Source organism: Coregonus clupeaformis, chromosome 26 (assembly GCF_020615455.1).
Source record: "Coregonus clupeaformis isolate EN_2021a chromosome 26, ASM2061545v1, whole genome shotgun sequence".
Taxonomy (NCBI): domain Eukaryota; kingdom Metazoa; phylum Chordata; class Actinopteri; order Salmoniformes; family Salmonidae; genus Coregonus; species Coregonus clupeaformis.
The window spans coordinates 45,445,736-45,471,946 of record NC_059217.1 but is presented as its reverse complement, the minus strand read 5'-3'; the positions used below and the strand labels follow the sequence as shown (position 1 = coordinate 45,471,946).

General features: G+C 43.1%; 2 protein-coding genes across 7 annotated transcripts in view; one reads left to right on the top strand and one right to left on the bottom strand.

Moving 5' to 3' along the window:
* LOC121540735 (ATP-dependent Clp protease ATP-binding subunit clpX-like, mitochondrial) overlaps positions 1–6,233 on the bottom strand; it is a 36,636-nt gene extending 30,403 nt beyond the window's left edge. Inside the window, exons 1-3 of one of the 5 annotated variants that reach the window (XM_041849791.2) lie at positions 5,864–6,233; positions 5,340–5,496; positions 3,105–3,271 (exon numbers count right to left, since the gene is read on the bottom strand). In XM_041849791.2, the coding sequence (XP_041705725.1) occupies positions 3,105–3,271; positions 5,340–5,394 (222 nt within the window). In that variant the 5' untranslated portion in view covers positions 5,395–5,496; positions 5,864–6,233. The remainder of the gene's footprint in view (positions 1–3,104; positions 3,272–5,339; positions 5,497–5,863) is intronic. The other 4 variants (XM_041849792.2, XM_041849790.2, XM_041849794.2 and 1 more) reach the window with 4 other exon arrangements.
* Positions 6,234–17,901: 11,668 nt separating this feature from the next.
* Positions 17,902–24,506, top strand: LOC121540733 (aromatase). Of its 2 annotated transcripts, XM_041849788.2 has the most exons (10): positions 17,902–18,228; positions 19,331–19,565; positions 20,048–20,198; positions 20,468–20,622; positions 20,869–21,045; positions 21,875–21,989; positions 22,270–22,384; positions 22,491–22,653; positions 22,954–23,195; positions 23,448–24,506. In XM_041849788.2, the coding sequence occupies exons 2-10, from the start codon at positions 19,424–19,426 to the stop codon at positions 23,724–23,726; spliced, it is 1,539 nt and encodes a 512-aa protein (XP_041705722.1). In that variant the 5' UTR covers positions 17,902–18,228; positions 19,331–19,423; the 3' UTR covers positions 23,727–24,506. The 2 variants fall into 2 exon arrangements, with proteins under 2 accessions (XP_041705722.1, XP_045063821.1); XM_045207886.1 differs by lacking the exons at positions 17,902–18,228; positions 19,331–19,565 and having other exon boundaries at positions 20,106–20,376.
* The last annotated feature ends 1,705 nt before the right edge of the window (positions 24,507–26,211 follow it).

Genomic DNA, 26,211 nt, shown 5'->3' with positions numbered 1-26,211 from the left:
CAACACACTACACTGACTCTCCCACACACTACACTGACTCTCCCACACACTACAATGACTCTCCCACACACTACACTGACTCTCCAACACACTACACTGACTCTCCAACACACTACCCTGACTCTCCAACACACTACACTGACTCTCCCACACACTACACTGACTCTCCAACACACTACACTGACTCTCCCACACACTACACTGACTCTCCCACACACTACACTGACTCTCCCACACACTACACTGACTCTCCAACACACTACACTGACTCTCCAACACACTACCCTGACTCTCCAACACACTACACTGACTCTCCCACACACTACACTGACTCTCCCACACACTAACCTGACTCTCCAACACACTACACTGACTCTACAACACACTACCCTGACTCTCCAACACACTACACTGACTCTCCAACACACTACACTGACTCTACAACACACTAACCTGACTCTCCAACACACTACACTGACTCTCCAACACACTACCCTGACTCTCCAACACACTACCCTGACTCTCCAACACACTACACTGACTCTCCAACACACTAACCTGACTCTCCAACATACTACACTGACTCTCCAACACACTAACCTGACTCTCCCACACACTACACTGACTCTTCAACACACTACACTGACTCTCCAACACACTACACTGACTCTCCAACACACTACACTGACTCTCCCACACACTACACTGACTCTCCCACACACTACAATGACTCTCCCACACACTACACTGACTCTCCAACACACTACACTGACTCTCCAACACACTACCCTGACTCTCCAACACACTACACTGACTCTCCCACACACTACACTGACTCTCCAACACACTACACTGACTCTCCCACACACTACACTGACTCTCCCACACACTACAATGACTCTCCCACACACTACACTGACTCTCCCACACACTACAATGACTCTCCCACACACTACACTGACTCTCCAACACACTACACTGACTCTCCAACACACTACCCTGACTCTCCAACACACTACACTGACTCTCCCACACACTACACTGACTCTCCCACACACTAACCTGACTCTCCAACACACTACACTGACTCTACAACACACTACCCTGACTCTCCAACACACTACACTGACTCTCCAACACACTACACTGCCTCTACAACACACTAACCTGACTCTCCCACACACTACCCTGACTCTCCAACACACTAACCTGACTCTCCCACACACTACACTGACTCTCCAACACTCGAACACACTAACCTGACTCTCCAACACTCACACACTACACTGATTCTCCAACACACTACACTGACTCTCCAACACACTACACTGACTCTCCCACACACTACACTGACTCTCCCACACACTAACCTGACTCTCCAACACACTACACTGACTCTCCCACACACTAACCTGACTCTCCAACACACTACACTGACTCTCCAACACTACACTGACTCTCCAACACACTACACTGACTCTCCAACACACTACACTGACTCTCCAACACACTACACTGACTCTCCAACACACTAACCTGACTCTCCAACACACTACACCGACTCTCCAACACACTACCCTGACTCTCCAACACACTAACCTGACTCTCCAACACACTACCCTGACTCTCCAACACACTACCCTGACTCTCCAACACACTACCCTGACTCTCCAACACACTACCCTGACTCTCCAACACACTACACTGACTCTCCAACACACTACCCTGACTCTCCAACACACTACCCTGACTCTCCAACACACTACACTGACTCTCCAACACACTACCCTGACTCTCCAACACACTACCCTGACTCTCCAACACACTACCCTGACTCTCCAACACACTACACTGACTCTCCAACACACTACACTGACTCTCCAACACACTACACTGACTCTCCAACACACTACCCTGACTCTCCAACACACTACCCTGACTCTCCAACACACTACCCTCCCCACACACTGACTCTCCAACACACTACCCTGACTCTCCAACACACTACCCTGACTCTCCAACACACTACCCTGACTCTCCAACACACTACCCTGACTCTCCAACACACTACCCTGACTCTCCAACACACTCCCCTGACTCTCCAACACACTACCCTGACTCTCCAACACACTACCCTGACTCTCCAACACACTCCCCTGACTCTCCAACACACTCCCCTGACTCTCCAACACACTACCCTGACTCTCCAACACACTACACTGACTCTCCAACACACTACCCTGACTCTCCAACACTCACATACTACAGACACTCCAACATACTACACTGACTCTCCAACAATGTGTGTGTGAGTGTTGGAGTGTCAGTGTAGTGTGTGTGTGTGTGTGTGTGTGTGTGTGTGTACACTGACTCTCCAACACACACACACACACACACACACACACACACACCTTTCACATATCCTGCTGCTACTCTGTTCATTATCTATCCTGATTGCCTAGTCACTTTTACCCCTACCTACATGTACATATTACCTCAATCACTTGGTACCCCTGCCCATTGACTCTGTACTGCTACTCCTTGTATATAGTCTCATTACTACCTGGTAACCCTGCCCATTGACTCTGTACTGCTACTCCTTGTATATAGTCTCATTACTACCTCGTATCCCTACACAGTGACTCAGTACTGGTACTCCCTGTATATAGCCTCGTTATTGTTATTTTATTGTGTTAATTTTTCTATTTATTTTCCTTTTAAACTCTGCATTGTTGGGAAAGGGCTCCTAAGTAAGCATTTCACGGTAAAGTCTACACTTGTTGTATTCGGGGCATGTGACAAATACAATTTGACTTGATTTATTAGAAAGTCTATTCTTGTGTCTTGTCGCCGTTAGGGTTCGGGTCAACTCCATTTTAATTCAGTCATTCAATTATGCCGTCACCACTTAGCTTGTTCCCAGATCTGTTTATGCTGTCCTGCCACGTTGCTATGCCATGTTTGGCAATGACCATGGCAGTTTGCACGAACTGATCTTGGCCCAAGCTAACAACCAGTGGGTGATTCATTCTTTTTTTTTTTATTATTTTTTTTTTTTTAAAGAGGCAAACAGACATGTCGCAATCCAGTGGAATCAATTGTACCTTTCCACCGTCGCTGGATCCATCCTTGGTGGTTCCATCTTTAGAGGTAAAACACGCTGCCGTTTCATGGAAGGATCTCACTCGGACTCTGGGAGGTAGGGGTGCTCCACGAACACTCCAACCAGGCCTGCTCAAAGCATAGAGCTGAACCCGGGAACAAGACAGCCCTGTACAACAGAAACACCATGCAACCAAATGTTTTAGGCCTATGTTGTAATCCATAAACTTAAGACTCTTGTTTTTCTTTTTTTTTGGTATGGATGGCCATGATTCATATTAGGTCAGGCCAACTTCCCTGTTCCCTCCCTTTCAGGAAATCAGGAATTTATGACGTAGCCTAAGTTGTTGTTTACAACGGGTGCCGCGTCCACATGCTAGCAGGAACTAGGAAAGTCTGACATTTCCGACTTGCTAACTGGTTGTAGTTATATACACGTGCCGCATTCAACCAGTTATCAAGTCGGAGAACTCAGTTTCCTAGTTCCGACTATCACGGTGAACGCGGCATAGTTCACGAGGTCAATGTCACATAACGTTAGCTTATCCTTCAGAAAATATTCACACCATGAATTTTTCCACGTTTTGTTGTTACAGCCTGAATTTAAAATGGATTCCGTTGAGATTTCGTATCACTGATCTACACACAATACCCCATAATGTCAAAGTGGAATAATGTTTTTCAACATCTTTACAATTTAATTAAAACTGAAAAGCTGAAATGTCTTGAGTCAATAAGTATTCAACCCCTTTGTTATGGCAAGCCTAAATAAGTTCATGAGTAAACACGTGCTTGACAAGTCACATAATAAGTTGCATGGACTCACTGTGTGCAATAATAGCGTTTAACATGATTTTTTAATGACTACCCCATCTCTGTACCCCACACATACAATTATCTGTAAGGTCCCTCAGTCGAGCAGTGAATTTCAAGCACAAAGACCAGGGAGGTTTTCCAATGGTTTGCAAAGAAACGAAGAAGTTAGATCGGTAAAATAAAAGCACAAATTGAATGTCCTTTTGAGCATGGTGCTGTTATTAATTACACTTTGGATGGTGTATCAATACACCCAGTCACTACAAAGTTACAGGCGCCCTTCCTAACACAGTTGCCGGAGAGGAAGGAAACCACTCAGGGATTTCACCATGAGGCCAATGGTGATTTTAAAACAGTATTATTTTAATGGCTGTGATAAGAGATAACTGAGGGTGTAACAAAATTTTTTGTAATTTTTTTGTAATTTTTTGTCATTTAGCAGACGCTCTTATCCAGAGCGACTTACAGGAGCAATTAGGGTTAAGTGCCTTGCTCAAGGGCACATCGACAGATTTTTCACCTAGTCGGCTCGGGGATTAGAACCAGCGACCTTTCGGTTACTGGCACAACGCTCTTACCCACTAAGCTAAATGACAGCGTGAAAAGAAGGAACGCAATCTGTTTGCAATAACGCACTAAAGTAATACTGCAAAACATGTGGCAAAGAAATGAACTTTTTGTCCTGAATACAAAGCATGGTGGTGACTGCATCATGTTATGGGTATGCTTGTCATCGACAAGGACTAGGGAGTTTTTTTGGGGGGGGATAAAAAGAAACGGAATAGAGCTAAGCACAGGCAAACAGACACTGGGAGACAAATTAACCTTTCAGCAGGACAATAACCTAAAACACAAGACCAAATATACACTGGAGTTGCTTACCAACACAACATTGAATGTTCCTGAGTGGCCTAGTTACAGTTTAGACTTAAATTGTCTTGGAAATATATGGCAAGACTTGGAAATGGTTGTCTAGCAATGATCAACTTGACCAATCACTTGACCGAGCTTAAAGAATTTTTAAAAGAATAATGGACAAATATTGCACAATCCTGGTATGCAAAGCTCTTAGAGACTTACCCAGAAAGACTCACAGCTGTAATCGCTGTCAAAGGTGATTTTAACATGTTTTGACTCAGGGGGTTGAATACTTATCTAATCAAGATTAGTGATTTATTTTCCATTTTAAAAAATTACAATGTTAGAATTTGTCTTCCACATTAACAGAGTATTTTGTGTAGCTCGTTGACAAAAAAATGACAATTCAATCCCACATTGTAACAACAAAATGTGGAAAAAAGTCTAGGGTTGTGAATACTTTCCGAAGGCACAGGTTAGCTAGCTAGCACAAGCGTTTAAGATGTAATGCGAATAAGTAACTGTAGTTATTACAATTTCTCAAGATTGCAATCTGTTCTCACCTCTGTGTGCTGAATTCAAGAATATCCTCGCGGCCGATGTGCATGGGCAAGACATACTTTAGTCAAGGTCTGGCAAATAAAAACAGTGAAGCAGGATTAGCTAGCATGGATCATCTCGGACAGCTGCTAGTTTCATCACAGGCCGCAGCTACAGTACCTAGCAAAGTGAAACAAAAGTCTGACAAACTAAACTCCTTACTTACAATACAGCTAGCTAGCTAGCTATTCAAGTTCACCTGTCAACAAGTAGCTGGCGTAGCTACGTGCTAACTAGCTATTTATGAAACAAAATTAAAAAACCCTAGGTAGGCCTGATTTGGATTGGAGTGGGGCCGCTAGCTAGCTATAGCAAACGCGGCTAGCGACAGAAAAACAAGTGAGCATTCCGGAAGAGAGGTCATTTAGCTAACATTAGTTAGCAGGTGAAAGATAGCTAAACATGTTTTAACTGGCAAGCTATGTGACATGTTTAAGACGCAAAGTGTTTCTTGACAACAACAAAAACACAATATGGGTTTGCTGACCAGCTAACGTTACCTGTCGACTCGTAAAGGAGCACGATGGAACCAAAACAAGTCTTGACAGTTTCTTCCGGAGCACAATATCTTCCGACTCTGTAACTGTGTATGTTAGCAGGTCAACGGTGTCATACCAATGTCACTGTCCAGATAGCATGGGTAACCTGCTTCAACTCACACCGATATTACCCCCCGGTGCAGGTGGGACGCCTGGACCTCTGTGTGATGTAACGTTTGCTAGTTAGTAGGTCAGGGAAACAGCAAGACCGAGGCCAGCAATTTCCACCATTTGTTATTACGTATTCAGAACGGTGTTGTTGTCTGTTTGCATCAGATATACGCAAGGCAAGGGGAAGTGTAACATTATTCTTCCGTTGGAATGGTTTGAGGTCATTTCGTCACATTGGGTCATTTACTGCCATCTACTGTTAAGGTGATTCATTTACTAAACTAGTTTCAGGAGGGGACTCATTCTAGGCCTACTCTATTCTACAATGTAGTCTGTTCTATTCTAAATGGGAGAGCAAATAAATGTCCGCCTACTGTACTGATGTGTTGCACACTATCAGCTGAGCCTAAAGGGATTGTAGTACTCTGTCTGCATGAAACATTGCCATCACTAGCACATTACATTAGAGGCTGCTGCTGCCTATTGAAATCACTGGCCACTTTAAGAAATGTAACACTAGTCACTTTAATAAAGTTTACATATCTTGCACTACTCATCTCATATGTATATACTGTATTATATTCTGTAATATTCTACTGTATCTTAGTCCATGCCGCTCTGTCATTGCTTGTCAATATATGTATATATTTTTTAATTCAATTCCTTACTAGTTTTGTGTGTATTAGGTATATGTTGTGAAATTGTTAGATATTACTTGTTAGATATTACTGCACTGTCGGAGCTAGAAGCACAAGCATTTCGCTACACTCGCAATAACATCTGCTAAACACGTGTATGTGACACATACAATTTCATTTGATTTGATTTGACATGCTTATGGTGACATTTCTCAGTTGTCTTCATGCATTATTGCCATTCTTGACTTGATACAGTCTTAGTATCGCATTGTCAAACCTTCAAAGGGAATGAGGGGTGGATTTACAGCTGTACAAATGAGAGGATTACAGTAAAAGATGAAAATAAAAAAAACATGTTTATTGGTAATTGTACAACATGAATGAGAAAACGTATCACATTGGATGCTACATATTGTACAAAAATATATATTTGAGAATGGTGAAGTTACTAATTACACTTTGGATGGTGTATCAATATACCCAGTCACTATAAAGATACAGGCCTCCTTCCTAACTCAGTTGCCGGAGAGGAAGGAAACCGCTCAGGGATTGAATTTTGGCCCATTCCTCCTGACAGAGCTGGTGTAACTGAGTCAGGTTTGTAGGCCTCCTTGCTTGCACACACTTTTTCAGTTCTGCCCACACATTTTCTATAGGATTGAGGTCAGGGCTTTGTGATGGCCACTCCAATACCTTGACCTTGTTGTCCTTAAGCCATTTTGCCACAACTTTGTAAGTATGGTTGGGGTCATTGTCCATTTGGAAGACCCATTTGTGACCAAGCTTTAACTTCCTGACTGATGTCTTGAGATGTTGCTTCAATATATCCACATAATTTTCCTTCCTCATGATGCCATCTATTTTGTGAAGTGCACCAGTCCCTCCTGCAGCAAAGCACCCCCACATCATGATGCTGCCACCCCGTGCTTCACGGTTGGGATGGTGTTCTTTGGCTTGCAAGCTCCCCCTTTTTCCTCCAAACATAACAATGGTCATTATGGCCAAACAGTTCTATTTTTGTTTCTTCAGACCAGAGGACATTTCTCCAAAAAGTACGATCTTTGTCCCCATGTGCAGTTGCAAACCGTAGTCTGGCTTTTTAATGGCGGTTTTGGAGCAGTGGCTTCTTCCTTGCTGAGCGGCCTTTCAGGTTATGTCGATATAGGACTCATTTTTACTGTAGATACTTTTGTACCTGTTTCCTCCAGCATCTTCACAAGGTCCTTTGCTGTTGTTCTGGGATTGATTTGCACTTTTCGCACCAAAGTATGTTCATCTCTAGGAGACAGAACGCGTCTCCTTCCTGAGTGGTATGATGGCTGCGTGGTCCCATGGTGTTTATACTTGCGTACTATTGTTTGTACAGATGAACGTGGTACCTTCAGGCATTTGAAAATTGCTCCCAAGGATGAACCAGACTTTTTTCTGAGGTCTTGGCGCATTTCTTTTGATTTTCCCATGATGTCAAGCAAAGAGGCACTGAGTTTGAAGGTAGGCCTTGAAATACATCCACAGGTACACCTCCAATTGACTCAAATGATGTCAATTAACCTATCAGAAGCTTCTAAAGCCATGACATAATTTTCTGGAATTTCCCAAGCTGTTTAAAGGCACAGTCAACTTAGTGTATGTAAACTGGAATTGTGATACAGTGAATTAGAAGTGAAATAATCTGTCTGTAAACAATTGTTGGAAAAATTACTTGTGTCATGCACAAAGTAGATGTCCTAACCGACTTGCCAAAACTATAGTTTGTTAACAATACATTTGTGGAGTGGTTGAAAAATGAGTTTTAATGACTACAACCTAAGCGTATGTAAACTTCCAACTTCAACTGTATCTGTCTGTAGGCTACGAAAAGATTTTATCAACTTCCAAATAGGCCTATTGAGTCAACAGCACTTTTTTTTACAAACTAAAACCAGAGAGATAGGCTTTTGGCACGAGCGCATCGGCCATCGCTGGTGAGTGAGCTGGTCATCATTGGGTGAGTCATTGAAACTGGAAAGCTTTTTTAGGACTATAATTTCCTCCTCATATTATACACTATGTGTGTCTCCTCCAGACGCCTAGGCTATTGATGGATTCAAGACGTGGTCCCAGCTTTCAGTATAGGATAGGACATGTTAATAACAGACAACACAGATCATCTGTTATGGTCTAATTTGGCAATGGTTTCACCGACATTTGAAGCAAATATGACCCACAGTCCATTCTCGTCTGCGGCAAACTTGAACTATGTCATGGAGTTATGAAAGAGATGGGTCCGGTTGTGGTAGAGGGCATTCTCAATGCCCAGTGTCTGTAACATCTTAGTTTTCATCGTACATCTGCCAAATAACATTTTAGTCATTTAGCAGACGCTCTTATCCAGAGCGACTTACAGGAGCAATTAGGGTTAAGTGCCTTGCTCAAGGGCACATCGACAGATTTTTCACCTAGTCGGCTCGGGGATTAGAACCAGCGACATCTCTGTTAATGGCACAACGCTCTTAACCACTAAGCTACCTGCCACCCCATAATAAATAAATAATACATAAAATGAATATAAACAACTTATATATAACAACTTATAATAACAAGTTATAATGCATTATACCTGCAGGCTTTAAGTTAACTGCTACCCATATCTTATGTCAACATTGACATAATCTAAAGAAACACTTACTTGACAACTTTGGAGGTCCTTGCATCGTGGCAGTACATTGATCCATTGTAAACGGTATGTCCACAGCCCTGGTAGAATTTCCTGATGTCAATGGTCTTGTACTCTTGGACAACCCGACTTGAAATACAAATGCAAATGGATTATAGCACTAAATAACACATTTATAGCACTATATTCCCCAAAATTGTAGTTAAGATTTGCCAAAGGTACCTGAAAAAGTGTTCAGCCATCCAAATATGGTAATCATTCACCTGGGCTGCATCTTGCATCCAAACACCCAAATGTAGTTTCCATTTTGGTAATATTTCTAGAGCATGTTATGTTTTTGATTATGCATTCTGTGGTTATGAAAGGAAAATATGAATAAAACAACTATTTTAGATGCAATGTTTGAAATGGCATGAAACACCTTTAAAGATACACTTCAATATTTTCTGCTGGGGGGTGTTCGTGAGTAAAAGGTTCAAGGTAAACAAACTAGTGCCTTGAAATGCTGTGGTTGCATTGAAGGGAACAGAGAAGATTTCATGGACTTATGTTGAAAATAAACACAAAATGCAACCAATTATGAGGACATTTACACTACTTTCAACATCCCAATATAACTAACCCCTTAATAGATGTAAATAGTTTCATACCAGTTTTCCTAAAAGGTGCTCCTTCCACAATCTCTGTGTCAGTTATTTATCAGTAATTTGGTTCTTCCACAATCTCTGTGTCAGTTATTTATCAGTAATTTGGTTCTTCCACAATCTCTGTGTCAGTTATTTATCAGTAATTTGGTTCTTCCACAATCTCTGTGTCAGTTATTTATCAGTAATTTGGTTCTTCCACAATCTCTGTGTCAGTTATTTATCAGTAATTTGGTTCATCCACAATCTCTGTGTCAGTTATTTATCAGTAATTTGGTTCTTCCACAATCTCTGTGTCAGTTATTTATCAGTAATTTGGTTCTTCCACAATCTCTGTCAGTTATTTATCAGTAATTTGGTCCTTCCACAATCTCTGTGTCAGTTATTTATCAGTAATTTGGTTCTTTCCACAATCTCTGTGTCAGTTATTTATCAGTCATTTGGTCCTTCCACAATCTCTGTGTCAGTTATTTATCAGTAATTTGGTTCCTCCACAATCTCTGTGTCAGTTATTTATCAGTAATTTGGTTCTTCCACAATCTGTGTCAGTTATTTATCAGTAATTTGGTTCTTCCACAATCTCTGTGTCAGTTATTTATCAGTAATTTGGTTCTTTCACAATCTCTGTGTCAGTTATTTATCAGTAATTTGGTTCTTCCACAATCTCTGTGTCAGTTATTTATCAGTAATTTGGTTCTTCCACAATCTCTGTGTCAGTTATTTATCAGTAATTTGGTTCTTCCACAATCTCTGTGTCAGTTATTTATCAGTAATTTGGTTCTTCCACAATCTCTGTGTCAGTTATTTATCAGTAATTTGGTTCCTCCACAATCTCTGTGTCAGTTATTTATCAGTAATTTGGTTCTTCCACAATCTCTGTGTCAGTTATTTATCACTAATTTGGTTCTTCCACAATCTCTGTGTCAGTTATTTATCAGTAATTTGGTTCTTCCACAATCTCTGTCAGTTATTTATCAGTAATTTGGTTCTTTCACAATCTCTGTGTCAGTTATTTATCAGTAATTTGGTTCTTCCACAATCTCTGTGTCAGTTATTTATCAGTAATTTGGTTCTTCCACAATCTCTGTGTCAGTTATTTATCAGTCATTTGGTTCTTCCACAATCTCTGTGTCAGTTATTTATCAGTCATTTGGTTCTTCCACAATCTCTGTGTCAGTTATTTATCAGTAATTTGGTTCTTCCACAATCTCTGTAAGTTATTTATCAGTAATTTGGTTCTTCCACAATCTCTGTGTCAGTTATTTCAAAATATGCTTCTTCAACAATCTCTGTGTCTGTTACATTCAAGGTGCTTGTGGCTTGATTCTCTGAGGCTACATTCCTATGTCCCCATAGGAGAACCCTTTGAAGAACCCTTTTTGGTTCCAGGTAGAACCCTTTTGGTTCCAGGTAGAACCCTTTTGGTTCCAAGTAGAACAAGGAACACAAAAGTGTTCTACCTTGAACCAAAAGGGTTCTACCTGGAACCAAAAGGGTTCTTCTAAGGGTTCTCTTATTGGAACAGCCAAAGAACCCTTTAAGGTTCTAGATAGCACCTTTTTTTCTAAGAGTGTACATCGTGATTTTGATTAATTATTTCCTGGATTTCCTGACAGCATACTCACCCACAGGCCTGATAGGCATGTGCTATGGTGGTCCTGTTAACGTTATCTATTGTGGTTATATTCAAGGTGTCGTACAACATAACATTTTGCAGTGAGGATGAATACATAGGGATTCTAGGTTGATAATATCAACTTGACATTGATTGAATTTCTGACAGCATACTACTCACCCACAGAGTCAGACATGTTGGCTTGGTGGACGTGTGCTCTGATGACTCTGTTTCCAGATGGGTCTGGGACCCCTGGGGGACCGGCAGGACCAGGAGCGCCCCTTGGACCTGGAGGCCCTCCATACACAACCACACAGGATCTGAGCCGGCTCTCTAGAGAAGCTAATGTTTACATGCATACTATCCAGAGTAACTTACAATCACTGCTGTGCATTTAGGTAGTACATTTAACTAGTGCATTTAACTAGTGCATTTGTACAGTGCTGTGCATTTAAGTAGTGTGTTTGTACAGTGCTGTGCATCTAACTAGAGCATTTGTACAGTGCTGTGCATTTAAGTAGTGCATTTGTACAGTGCTGTGCATTTAACTAGTGCATTTGTACAGTGCTGTGGATTTAACTATTGCATTCGTACAGTGCTGTGCATTTAGGTAGGTAAAACAACTACGATCACGATCATTGCAAGTAAAACCTTCTAAATGGCGTCTATCTAGTCTGGTTGTCGGTCTCTGTTTAGCTAACATTTCCACTCCTTGTACTCTGTGTCATGTGCCAATGTCAACGAGTACAATGAGTGGAATGTTAGCAGAAACAGGAAACGAAAAGGGTTCTCTTATGGGGACAGCCAAATAAACATTTTGGAACCTTTTTTCTAAGAGTGCGTGGTAGAAAATGTGTCCTAGTCTCCCGAGTGGCGCAGTGGTCTAAGGCACTGCATCGCAGTGCTAGCTGTGCCACTAGAGATCCTGGTTCGAATCCAGGCTCTGTTGTAGCCGGCCGCGACCGGGAGACCCATGGGGCGGCGCACAATTTGTCCAGGGTAGGGGAGGGAATGGCCGGCAGGGATGTAGCTCAGTTGGTAGAGCATGGCGTTTGCAACGCCAGGGTTGTGGGTTCGATTCCCACGGGGGGCAGTATGAAAAAAAATATATAAAAAAATTAATTATAATGAATGCACTAACTGTAAGTTGCTCTGGATAAGAGCGTCTGCTAAATGACTAAAATGTAAATGTCTAGTAAGAGCAGTAATGGAAAGGGGGGATACCTTGTCAGTCGTACAACTGAATGCAAAGGGGGATACCTCGTCAGTCGTACAACTGAATGCATTCAACTGAAATGTGTCTTCCGCATTTAACCCAACCCCTCAGTAAGAGGATTTATGGTAGTTAGATGAGCCAATGGAAGATGATTTCTTACTGGATTTTGTAAGATAGAATGCAAACTCTACCTTCTTTTACCCTCTATCATGACGTCGTTGGAGGTCAACGCCCTTCAGTCCTGAAGGTCCACGGGTCTCCAACGTCTACTTTCTCCCCAGGCTCCCCTCTCTCGCCGGGGATGCCTGGGAAGGAAAGCAGGGGGTCACCATGGAGGGTATGGTATGATGGATTTATCATGATTTCTCAAATATTCATAGAGCTGAATAAAATTCAGTTTTTAGGTCTGCACACCGTGCTGCTGCTAGCCTGGTCCCAGATCTGTTTGTGCTGTCTTGCTAACTATGGTCATTGCCACTCGAAACATCACAGACCGATCTGGGATCAGGCTATGGTGCTGCTGACCACCACAACTAAACTAACAGTGCCTTACCTTTTTTCCCAGGTCTCCCTGTGGTCCTGCTATACCTTCTGGACCATTGCATCCTGGCTTCCCATCCACACCTGGAAGACATTTAACAGATACCTTCTTCTATTATGACCAATAATCAATCGCCAAGGTAACTAAATGTATGACTAAATATACTTCTTCTCATTGTTGGTTAATAATTGTGTTATTGTTTTTTTTACCTGGAGGTCCTGTACAGAATATGAAAAAATAGTAGCTATTATTGTACTACATAATTAGAATCATATTCATTTCATGCACAATATATCAATGATATATCAATGCAATGCAATGCAATGTCTTCATGTTTTATTAGCTCCAATAACAACTTAACCATTAGCTCCAATAACAACTTAACTATTAGCTCCAATAACAACTTAACCATTAGCTCCAATAACAACTTAACTATTAGCTCCAATAACAACTTAACCATTAGCTCCAATAACAACTCAACCATTAGCTCCAATAACAACTCAACCATTAGCTCCAATAACCACTTAACCATTAGCTCCAATAACAACTTAACCATTAGCTCCAATAACCACTTAACCATTAGCTCCAATAACAACTTAACCATTAGCTCCAATAACCACTTAACCATTAGCTCCAATAACAACTTAACCATTAGCTCCAATAACAACTTAACCATTAGCTCCAGTTCACTTTCTAAGGGTAATCAGTTCCCACTGGACAAAAACAGGTGAAATCAACGTTGTTTCCACGTCATTTCAACCCAAAAAATCAATGTGGTGACGTTGAATCAATGTGGAAAATTGATTGGATTTGCAAAAAGTCATCAACATAAGGGCACTTCATCTTTTTTTCACTGAGCTTTTTCCATTGACTGTCTGTTCATGTTCAGTGGCTTGACTTTAATTTCCTGAGTCACTCAGAAAGTTTGTTGACATTTCTCCAGCCAAGTAGGTCCCTCTGTAGTTGAGCAAAGGCCCAGGGGATAGGATATGAGTATTGCAGAGAGAACCAAGACACTGAATGTGTCCCAAAATGGCACCCTACTCCCTATACAGGGCACTACTTTTGACCAGAGCCCTATGTACCCTGGTCAAAAGTAGTGCACTATTTAGGAAATAGGGTGTCATTGGGGATACAACGACAGCCTGTCATGCACCACTGCACATAGTTTCCCCTACTTCCCCATGACACACCATTTGGAAAAACGCTCCGGCTGTGCCCCGAATGGCACCCTATTCCCTAAATAGTGCAATTTCAGAGATTTGGATTGAGATTATTTTTGGCCATAGGCCGGACATTTCTGCTAACTCTATAATAACTTGAAGTTTGATAATTTGTTTGAAATTTCCGGATCTCCTTTTCATATGCATTCACAGTTGGACATAGATGATCTACATGCATAAGAAAACCCTATACTCAATCCATGACCATCCATGTATATTCTCAACCCCTCTCTTTACAACGGTGTCCTGGACTTCCCGACCCCAAGTGGTGAAGGTAGGCAACAACATCTCTGCCACGCTGATCCTCAACACGGGGGCTCCACAGGGGTGCGTGCTCAGCCCCCTTTCTGTACTCCCTGTTCACCCATGACTCCAACTCAGTCATCAAGTTTGCAACAGTGGTAGGCCTGATTACCAACAATGACGAGACAGGCTACAGGGAGGTGGTGAGAGCCCTGGCGGAGAGGTGACAGGAGAATAACCTCAACGTCAACAAAATGAAGGCGCTGATTGTGGACTACAGGGAGACGGCAGAGATAACAGGTCCCCCATCCACATCGACGGGGCCACAGTGGAGACGGTCATAAGCTTCAAGTTCTACAGCCTCCGGTGTCACAGGAAGGCCAAGAAAGATCATCAAGAACCTCAGCCACCTGAGCCACGGCCTGTTCACCCCACTACCATCTAGAAGGCGGAGACAGTACAGGTGCATCAAAGCTAGGACTGAGAGACTGATGAATAGCTTCTATCTCCAAGCCATCAGACTGTTGAAGAGTCACCACTAGCCGGCATCCGCCCAGTACCCTGCCCTGAACCTTAGTCACTGTTATTAGCCGGCTACCACCCGGTACTCTACCCTGCACCTTAGAGACTGCTGCCCTATGTACATAGAATCATTGAACACTGGTCACTTTAATAATGTTTACATATGGTTTTACCCACTTTATATGTACTGTATTCTAGTCATGGTTCATCCTATATAAATACTGCTGTACACACCTTTTCTATTCATATACACCATTGTATATACACAGTGCATTCAGAAAGTATTCAGACCCCTTGACTTTTTCCACATTTTGTTATGTTATAGCCTTATTCTAAAATGCATTAAATCAATAAAAATCCTCATCAATCTACACACAATACCCCATAATAACAAAGCGAAAAACAGGTTTTTAGAATTTTTTGGGGGGAGAAGGGCCTTGGTCAGGGAGGTGACCAAGAACCCGATGGTCACTCTGACAGAGCTCCAGGGTTCCTCTGTGGAGATGGGAGAACCTTCCGGAAGGACAACCATCTCTGCAGCACTCCACCAATCAGGCCTTTATGATAGAGTGGCCACTCCTCAGTAAAAGGCACATGACAGCCCGATTAGAGTTTGCCAAAAGGCACCTAAAGGATTCTCTGGTCTGATGAAACCAAGATTGAACTCTTTGGCCTGAATGCCAAGTGTCACTTCTAGAGGAAACCTGGCATCATCCCTACGGTGAAGCATGGTGGTGGCAGCATCATGCTGTGGGGATGTTTTTCAGCAGCAGGGAGACTAGTCAGGATCGAGGCAAAGATGAATGGAGCAAAGTACAGAGAGATCCTTGATGAAAACCTGCTCCAGAGCGCTCAGGACCTCCGACTGGGGTGAAGGTTTACCTTCCAACAGGACAATGACCCTAAGCACACAGCCAAGACAACACATGAGTGGCTTCGGGTCAAATCTCTGAATGTCCTTGAGTGGCCCAGCCAGAGCCCAGACTTGAACCCGATCGAACATCTCTGGAGAGACCTGAAAATAGCTGTGCAGCAACGCTCCCCATCTAACCTGACAGAGCTTGAAAGGATCTGCAGAGAAGAATGGGAGAAACTCCCCAAATACAGGTGTGCCAAGCTTGTAGCGTCATACCCAAGAAGACTCAAGGCTGTAATCACTGCCAAAGGTGCTTCAACTAAGTACTGAGTAAAGGGTCTGAATGTGATATTTCCGTTTTTTATATATCCTGTTTTTGCTTTGTCATTATGGGGTATTGTGGGTAGATTGATGAGGGGGGGAAAACGATTTAATCAATTTTAGAACAAGGCTGTAACATAACAAATTGTGGAAAAACTCAAGGGGTCTGAATGCTTTCCGAAGGCAAACGATGAAAAGTTCACAATCCATGGCTACAAAGCTAGCTGGCTAGTTAGCTATAGCTACTCTGTAAATTCGCTTGACATACTAGAAAGTAATATTAGCTAGTTGTGAACGAATTACTACAAGAAACATAGTTTATTATCTTCTGAAGCAATTTGGTTATCCTGTCTGCATTGTAGAAGTTATGTTTTGCCATCTCACAAAATATGATATGTGATATGATCACTTTTGCCTCAGATTATAATAAATAAGATTTTATGGACGGGGGGACTTGATCCTAGATCAGCACTCTTACTCCGAGACGATTTGTGAATACGGGCCGAGAACCATAGGAACATTCTTAAGTGTATTCTCTCAAGAAGCCCTCTCCCGCTAAGTCGATGCCTAGTCTCTACGACAACCAGGAAGATGCCAAATACGTTTCCCCCCTCCACCATTGTGCCATGTCTGGCCGTGACACAGAAGCCTCCATCATCATTAAAGGCCACGTCTTAATCAGTGACAGAACCTAGGCGTTCAGAGGGAGTGAACTGGAATGACCCTGTCTTTGTAGACAGACAATATCTGCTGGTTAGACTACATGGACCTCTCTGTGTGTCTCTCTCTCTCTCTCTCTGTTTAACTGTGTTTTACTTGCAACTCATACAATGACTGTCTCTGTGCCCTGCTGTGTATATAGCCTGTATATCGCCGCTGAGTAACTATCCGTGTATAGGTTCTGCAACTTAATGACATGCAGGGGCAAATGTATTCTTAACATTTCTTCTGTTGTAATTTTGCTGGATAAAAGCCCTGGTCTTTTTCTCAGGTCAGTCTGACCTGCTTAATTTATTTCTTCCTGAAAAGCCTCTTCAGATGATGAATTATACGGTGGTTTACTTCCTTTTGAAGGTTAAGTGAGCCTGTTTCAATCAAAATGAAAGACCGCGGTCATGCTTGAGAGACCTCAAGTTCTACTCTATAATCTCCAACATTAAGTATTTTTTTGTTCATTTTGGGGGATGCTTTTCCAGTTAAAAGGTAGCTAGGCCTTAGCCCTTCACTATAGCTCTATTGTTCTGCTTTGGGAGTCTTTGGTGAGAGGTTCAGGCATTTAATGGCACTTGAGGGCCTAAATTGGTGGTGTAACCAAGCAACCGGTAAATGGAACGCTGACCGGGGATTTACAAAAGCTTGGATTTCTGTGATTTATCAGATAAAAGAATGCTGATCATCTTTAAAACTAACCAGGAGAAGAAACAGAGGCATTTCGCAGTGGCCACACAGAAAGGAGACAGACACAAACTGCAGCCAGGCTAGAGGCAGACTACTCTGAAGCAGACTACTCTGAAGCAGACTACTCTGAGGCAGACTACTCTGAAGCAGACTACTCTGAGGCAGACTACTCCGAAGCAGACTACTCTGAGGCAGACTACTCTGAGGCAGACTACTCCGAAGCAGACTACTCTGAAGCAGCTACTCTGAGGCAGACTACTCTGAGGGAGACTACTCTGAAGCAGACTACTCTGAAGCAGACTACTCCGAAGCAGTCCAGGATAAGAACAGTGAGTATCATCCTTTTCATATATAATGACAATTCTATAAATAGGGGAAACTTTTTGTCTGGATGTCTAATTAACTATGGGGGATTGTTTTCTCTCTGTGGAACAAGAATTGTCAAGAGGGATATTGTTAAAAAGAGGCCTATAACAGAATAAGAAATAACAACATTGAAATGTGTACAATTTTAAACATAAAAAATAAAAAAACACAATCTGCATTTTATACAACGTTACATCAAAGCAGCTTGTCTCCCAGAGGGGACAATGATGAGAACATCAAAGATGACCAAGTTCCTCCAATAGATAAAGAAAACAACAACATTATTACATTCTGATAAGATGACAGACACCTCTGCCTTCCCCTCTGGTTTCTCAGAAGGTTCTAATATCTTTGATGTCAAGTGTAATAACTCCAGCCTTGGTAAGACATCTGGAACTGTACATGCAATAGTACAACGGGTCAACTTGAAAAGCTTTCCGTGGGTGTGTTATGGTTACCGTGGTCACGTGTTGTACCAACCCCACAGAACAAGGACAGGAGAAATATGAAAAGGGATGAAAATAGAGCAAGGTTGTCCCAGAGTATAATGCTCCCCCCCTATTTTGTTTTGACTATTTGAATCACCTGGGCAACGTCCCAAATGGCACCTATTCCCCTACTCCCCTATTTAGTGCACTACTTTTAAGCAGGACGCATAGGGCTCTGGTAAAAAGCTGTACACTACATAGGGAATAGGGTGTCACTTGGGACGTAGTCACTGTCCACAAGGTGGTTCTGGAAATTCAGGGTGATTCAATACATAAACAGTAAACTCTTTGAAAAAAAAGGGTTATTCGGCTGTCCCCGTAGGAGAACCCTTTTCGGTTCCATGTAGAACCCTCGGTGGAAAGGGTTCTACATGGAACCCAAATGAGTTCTGCCTGGAACCAAAAAAGGGTTCTTCAATAGGTTCTCCTATGGGGACAGACAAAGAACCCTTTTAGGTTCTAGATAGCACCTTTTTTTTCTAAGAGTGCATATAAGGCTGAGAAGGCACATCTACTTTGGTGAGGTGCAAACCAGTGGGAAATGTTGTACTTTTTTAAAATATTTGTATTTAACCAGGTAGTCTCCTTGAAGTCAGAAGACCCTCTTTCCCAAAGGAGAGAATACTTGGAAGGAGAATCATTCACACCCAGGTGTTCTCCAGCTGTCATCATGACGCAGCAGCCTCCAGACGTCCTCACCGTAATAGGTACCGGCATAGTGGCTGACACTACAGCGTCTGGAGCCCTGTTACTGCTGCTCTGTCTCCTGCTCATCACTACCTGGTGCCTCGCTAACGCATCACACGTACCAGGTAAGACCAAGGATGTGTTAATGATGTGTGAATGTGTCTTAAGGGGAAAACACAGCCACTCTCTCTCTCTCTCTCTCTCTCTCTCTCTCTCTCTCTCTCTCTCTCTCTCTCTCTCTCTCTCTCTCTCTCTCTCTCTCTCTCTCTCTCTCTCTCTCTCTCTCTCTCTCTCTCTCTCTCTCTCTCTCTCTCTCTCTCTCTCTCTCTCTCTCTCTCTCTCTCTCTCTCTTCATCTAACAACTGTCACTACCATGTAATATGAAATATCATAATGTCTTTTTGTTGATCATTTGAAGATGAAACCCATTGAGGCTTAATACATTTAGGAATTGTATCTCTAATATCTCATATAAAAGTTGATAGCCAATTGTTAACTAGAAAGACATTGGCTGTTCATCTAATAGAACGGTTAATACTGTAAGACTGTGGCAAACAGCAATCCTGTACTAACCTGCGTCTCTCTACTGTACGTACCTCTATGGCAGGTCCTTTCTTCTGGGCAGGTCTGGGTCCTATCCTCTCCTACTCTAGATTTATCTGGACCGGGATAGGAACAGCCTGTAACTACTACAACAAGAGATATGGGAGCATGGTCCGGGTCTGGATCAACGGAGAAGAGACTCTCATTCTTAGCAAGTTAGTTCTGTTGAAATGGAATTGGAAAATACTCCACTCATTCAGTTCTGGGAAGGTATCCATCAAGCGTCTCAGAGTAGAGCTAAGATCCACTACCCCCTTGCCAATTCATTATCACTGAAAAGTAAAAACGGATCCAAGATCAGCACTCCTGCTTTGAGACTCTCTATTAATACAGGTTGGAATTGCTTTGTGGAAAACTGGGAAAAAAGAGAAGTCTTATTACATTGTTGTAACGGTGGTGTTACACTCTGGTCTCACTCGTGCAGGTCCTCTGCTGTCTACCATGTCCTGAAGAGTGCCCGCTACACAGCCCGGTTCGCCAGTAAACAGGGACTGCAGTGTATCGGGATGGACGGGAGAGGCATCATCTTCAACAGCGACGTCCCACTCTGGAAGAAAGTGAGGACATATTTTGCGAAAGGTACACGACAGAGACTTGGAAGTTTTATTTAAACATGATTGTCTGACTACTCGCTAACGCTGACTCGCTAACGCTGACTCGCTAACGCTAACTCGCTCTTACTAGATGTCAAATTAATTTATGTTATGGTCTGGTGCAGGGTTGGGATCAATTCCATTTCAATTCAGTCAATGGAATTCTTCCTGAATTGCCTGAATTGAAATGGAATTGACCCCATCCTTGGTGAGGTGTGCATGTGTGTGTCAGCCTTGACAGGACCTGGTCTGCAGCGGACCATAGGGATCTGTGTGAGTGCTACAGACAGACACCTGGAGCGTCTGCAGGAGATGACTGACCCCTCTGGACACGTAGACGTTCTCAACCTGCTGAGATGCATCGTGGTGGACATTTCTAACAAACAGTTCCTCAGGGTGCCTCTCAACGGTCAGTGGCAGGATGTGTGTGTGTGTGTGTGTGTGTGGGGGGAGGGGTTTGTCTGTGTGGGTTGTGGGGACGTCTGTCCTGGCACCCCAATGGTGGAACCAGCTTCCCCCTGAAGCTAGGACAGCAGAGTCCCTGCCCATCTTCTGAAAAACATCCGAAACCCTACCTTATCAAAGAGCACCTCCTCCTCACCTTGATCCCCTCCACCCCCACCCCCTTACTAGCACTGACTTTGCTGATAACTACTTTATTGGGGACAAATGTACTTACTATGACTGTTGTAGTGTCGAGTAAACGTTGCTAATTATGCTGTGATGACCAAGGAGGACCCGCTGACGCTGTATTTTCATCATAAGGTTTATTCATAACAAAGGGTTACAGCGTCGATTTACAGATACCTGCAGATACCCGGAGAATAATCGCCCCATCTCTAATATGATTATTCTGACCTCTTTTGTCCCAACTGTGGTATATATGCTATGTAATCTGATATGGGTGTTCCCCTACAGACCAATCCCAGGAGGACACCTAACAGACTTCCTCTGTTCTATGGTGTCACTCTAAAACGGCTCCCTCTAAAACTGAATAAACCTCCTCTCAGGTTCCACTTGAAAACATTAGCAAAGTCATAATTCTTCATACACTACACTGTGATATGTGGTTGTCCCACTTAGCTATCTTAAGATGAACGCACTAACTGTAAGTCGCTATGGATATGAGCGTCTGCTAAATGACTAACATGTCAACGTAAATGTAAACGGGACATCCTTGACACATCGAATTATGCCAAAAGCTTTGACTGTGTGGCTTTGTGCTTTATGTAACTCAGAGAAAGAGCTGCTATTGAAGATCCAACACTACTTTGACACCTGGCAAACGGTTCTGATCAAGCCTGATATCTTCTTCAAATGTGGATGGGTGTACAAGAGGCACCAACAAGCAGCGTAAGTTCTCACATACGCTTAAAGCCACAATCTGTAATTTTCTCCAATGTTTACATTGGTGGTCACTCTTGTGGTCCTCTGTAGCTCAATTGGTAGAGCACGGCGCTTGTAATGCCATGGCTAGTGGGTTCGATTCCCGGGACCACCCATACGTAAAAATGTATGCGCGCATGACTGTAAGTCGCTTTGGATAAAAGCGTCTGCTAAATGGCATTATTATTATTATTATAATTAAGGTGTGTGTGGGTTTTAATCAAGTGTTTCTACGTCTTGTTTCTAGCAAGGAACTACAGGACGTGATGGAAAGCCTTATTGAAACCAAAAGAAAAGCTATCGTTGAATCTGAAAAACTGGACGATGATCTCGACTTCACCTCAGAACTCATCTTTGCCCAGGTCTGTTACTGCCGACGAATGAAATCGTGTCGTTTGTGCACAACATTGTACGGGCGTCACTAAGAAAAAACCTGTCGATCTTTACCACCGTGTGTGTGTTGACCAGAGCCACGGAGAGCTGTCGGCGGACGACGTGAGACAGTGTGTGTTGGAGATGGTGATAGCGGCCCCGGACACTCTGTCCATCAGTCTGTTCTTCATGCTCATGTTGCTGAAGCAGAACCCTGAGGTGGAGATGAAGATTGTAGAGGAGATCAGCACTCTCATAGGTGACACCTTTCAAAATAAAAAGTGGGGTTTCACAGTTAGGTGGAATTTCTAATAATATATAATATAGGTCACATAGCAGACGCTTTAATCCAATGCAACAGCGACTTACGTTACAGTGGAATGCGTCCATTTTTAGTATGTGTTTTATGATCTCTGGGGGACTTGAACCCACCATCTTACGGGCACTCTTACCAACTGCGCCACCCGTGACTTATAATTGAGACAAATATCTGACAGATGGCAAACTATATATTTTAGGCACAACATGCTGACAAGCTCCTGTTCACTTCTATCCACAGGTGAGAATGACGTATTGACAGTTGACTTCCAGAACTTCAGAGTGCTGGAGAGTTTTATCAATGAGTCCATGAGGTTCCATCCTGTGGTAGACTTCACCATGAGGAAGGCGCTGGAAGATGACGTCATCGATGGGACCAAGGTTACCAAGGGAACCAACATCATCCTAAACATAGGGCTTATGCACAAGACTGAGTTCTTCCCCAAACCCAACGAATTCAGCTTGGAAAACTTTGATAAAACTGTAAGTGGGAGTCGGGGCGGTCCTATTTCTTAAAAGCATTGTACTGCAAACTGATGTGTTGTCATAATTGATGGACAAGTCTGTGAAATTATTCAGAAGTAGCGTGTGGTTTACTTGGTTCCAGATCTGTTTGTGTCTTCTTGCCAACTCCTTTGATTCATGCCAAACATGATAAAGACCTCAGGAGTTGTCAACACAACGCAAACCGATCTGGTACCAGGCTATGATTGACCTTTCCTCGCTCTCCATCAGGTGCCCAGTCGTTTCTTCCAGCCGTTCGGTTGTGGCCCTCGCTCCTGTGTGGGTAAACACATCGCCATGATGATGATGAAGGCTGTCCTGGTGACGCTGTTGTCGCGGTACACGGTGTGTCCTCGTCATGGCAACACACTGAGCAGCATCAGGCAGACCAACAACCTGTCACAGCAACCTGTGGAGGATGAACACAGTCTGGCCATGAGGTTCATACCCAGAATGACACAACTACCTGACCACAACCAGCCACCACTGACCACAACCAGCCACCACTGACCACCACTGACCACAACCGGCCACCACTGACCACAACCGGCCTCCACTGACCACCACTGACCACAACCGGCCACCACTGACCACAACCGGCCACCACTGACCACAACCGGCCTCCACTGACCACAATCGGCTCCACTGACCACAACCGGCCACCACTGACCACAACCAGCCACCACTGACCACTACCGGTCACCACTGACCACAACCGGCCTCCACTGACCACAACCGGCCTCCACTGACCACAACCGGCCACCACTGACCACAACCGGCCTCCACTGACCACAACCGGCCTCCACTGACCACAACCGGCCACCACTGACCACAACCGGCCTCCACTGACCACAATCGGCTCCACTGACCACAACCGGCCTCCACTGACCACAATCAGCAACCACTGACCACAATCAGCAACCACTGACCACAATCAGCTGCCTGGTCGGTGGAGAATGACCACAACCAACACTGACTTTTACCTCTGACCATAACCAGGACTGACCACAACCATCAATAACCTGACCACAACCATCAATAACCTGACCACAACCATCAATAACCTGACCACAACCAACACTGACCTGACTGGTGGAGGACGAACACAGCCTGACCATGCCCAGAATGATCACACATTTCTCTGGCCACTCGATCACAACCACTGACACACACCCAGCACTGACCATATATATACGAGTTACCAAGACAGTACAAACAGATATCTTTAAAAAAACATATTTTTTAGTCATTTAGCAGACGCTCTTATCCAGAGGGACTTACAGGAGCAATTAGGGTTATGTGCCTTGCTCAAGGGCACATCGACAGATTTTTCACCTAGCCGGCTCGGGGATTAGAACCAGCGACCTTTCGGTTACTGGCACAACACTCTTAACCATTAAGCCACCTGCCAGGTACTACTACTGGGCTACAGTCGATACTTTTACTGTTTAAAGGCTACTATCCCACAACTGTAATATATTACTTCTACACTACATTTTTCAACACTAGTCTGTATGTTTTTTTTTTACTTCTAAACTTCTTCTACTACCATAAAAATACTTCCACAGCTTAAGCACGCACACTTTCTTGTTGTTTAAAATTACAATTTCTAGTTGTTTTTAAAATCATGTCATTAGAATATATAAATAATTGTTTGTATTATGTGCATAACTACTGTAACCATTTACTCAATAAAATAAGAATTGTGTATAAATATCTTTATAAAACAATTGTTATCCTCAAGTCTTGAATCTTAAACTTATTTTGATATGGTTAATGGTGGTAGCAGAAATGGGGGTTACACCGTCTGTGTCCGAATACCCATTTTGGCGTTTGATCGAGAAGGGGGTACCTGAATCCCAATATGGCGACTGGTACCATACACTGAGCTAACATACCGCAAGAGTTTGTACACTGAGCTAACATACCGCAAGAGTTTGTACACTGAGCTAACATACCGCAAGAGTTTGTACACTGAGCTAACATACCGCAAGAGTTTGTACACTGAGCTAACATACCGCAAGAGTTTGTACACTGAGCTAACATACCGCAAGAGTTTATACACTGAGCTAACATACCGCAAGAGTTTGTACACTGAGCTAACATACCGCAAGAGTTTGTACACTGAGCTAACATACCGCAAGAGTTTGTACACTGAGCTAACATACCGCAAGAGTTTGGACTTCTGTTTTTAAGCCAGAGGGTGTGTCTGAGTTGTATTTCACTGTTAGTTTTACACAAATATTTGTAAAAAAACAAACTTTTCATTAAAAGTATTGACAATTGGTGTACTGTTGATTCATGCGTTGTGACGGTCACACTGATATTGGGCAGGTAGTTGCCGGACAGTAGTGGGCACTGTGTCCCGGTGTTGTTGCCGTTCATGCCCTCCCCATTGAGTATGACTGTATGTATCAAGGTAACATCTAATTAAAAAAATAACGAAACATGAAACAATTTAAAAGATTTTTACTGAAATCAGACCTTAATCTATGAATTTCACATGACTGGGAATACAGATATGTATCTGTTGGTCACTGATACCTTTTTTTAAAAAGGTAGAGGCGTGGATCAGAAAACCAGTCAGTATCTGGTGTGACCATTTGCCTCACGCAGCGCGACACATCTCCTTCGCTGTGATGAGGTGATGTCGAAGGAGTCAGGCGCAGCAGAGTAAATCACAAAATAAAACAGGCTTTATTCCGCAGATACAGAGTTACGCAGTAATGTGTCAAAAACACTTCAGTGCGCAAAACAGGCGCACTGGAAAATACAAGGCAAACAGGGAAATATCCTGGCGATACAAAATACACGGAGCTCCACCGAGCTTCACTATCCTCCACAAAAAAATCACACACAAAGACAAGGGGGCAGAGGGAACACTTATACAGGTACTGATGAGGGGATATGAACCAGGTGTGTGTAATAAACAAGACAAAACAAATGGAATGATGAGATGAGGAGCGGCAGTGGCTAGAAGGCCGGTGACGACGCA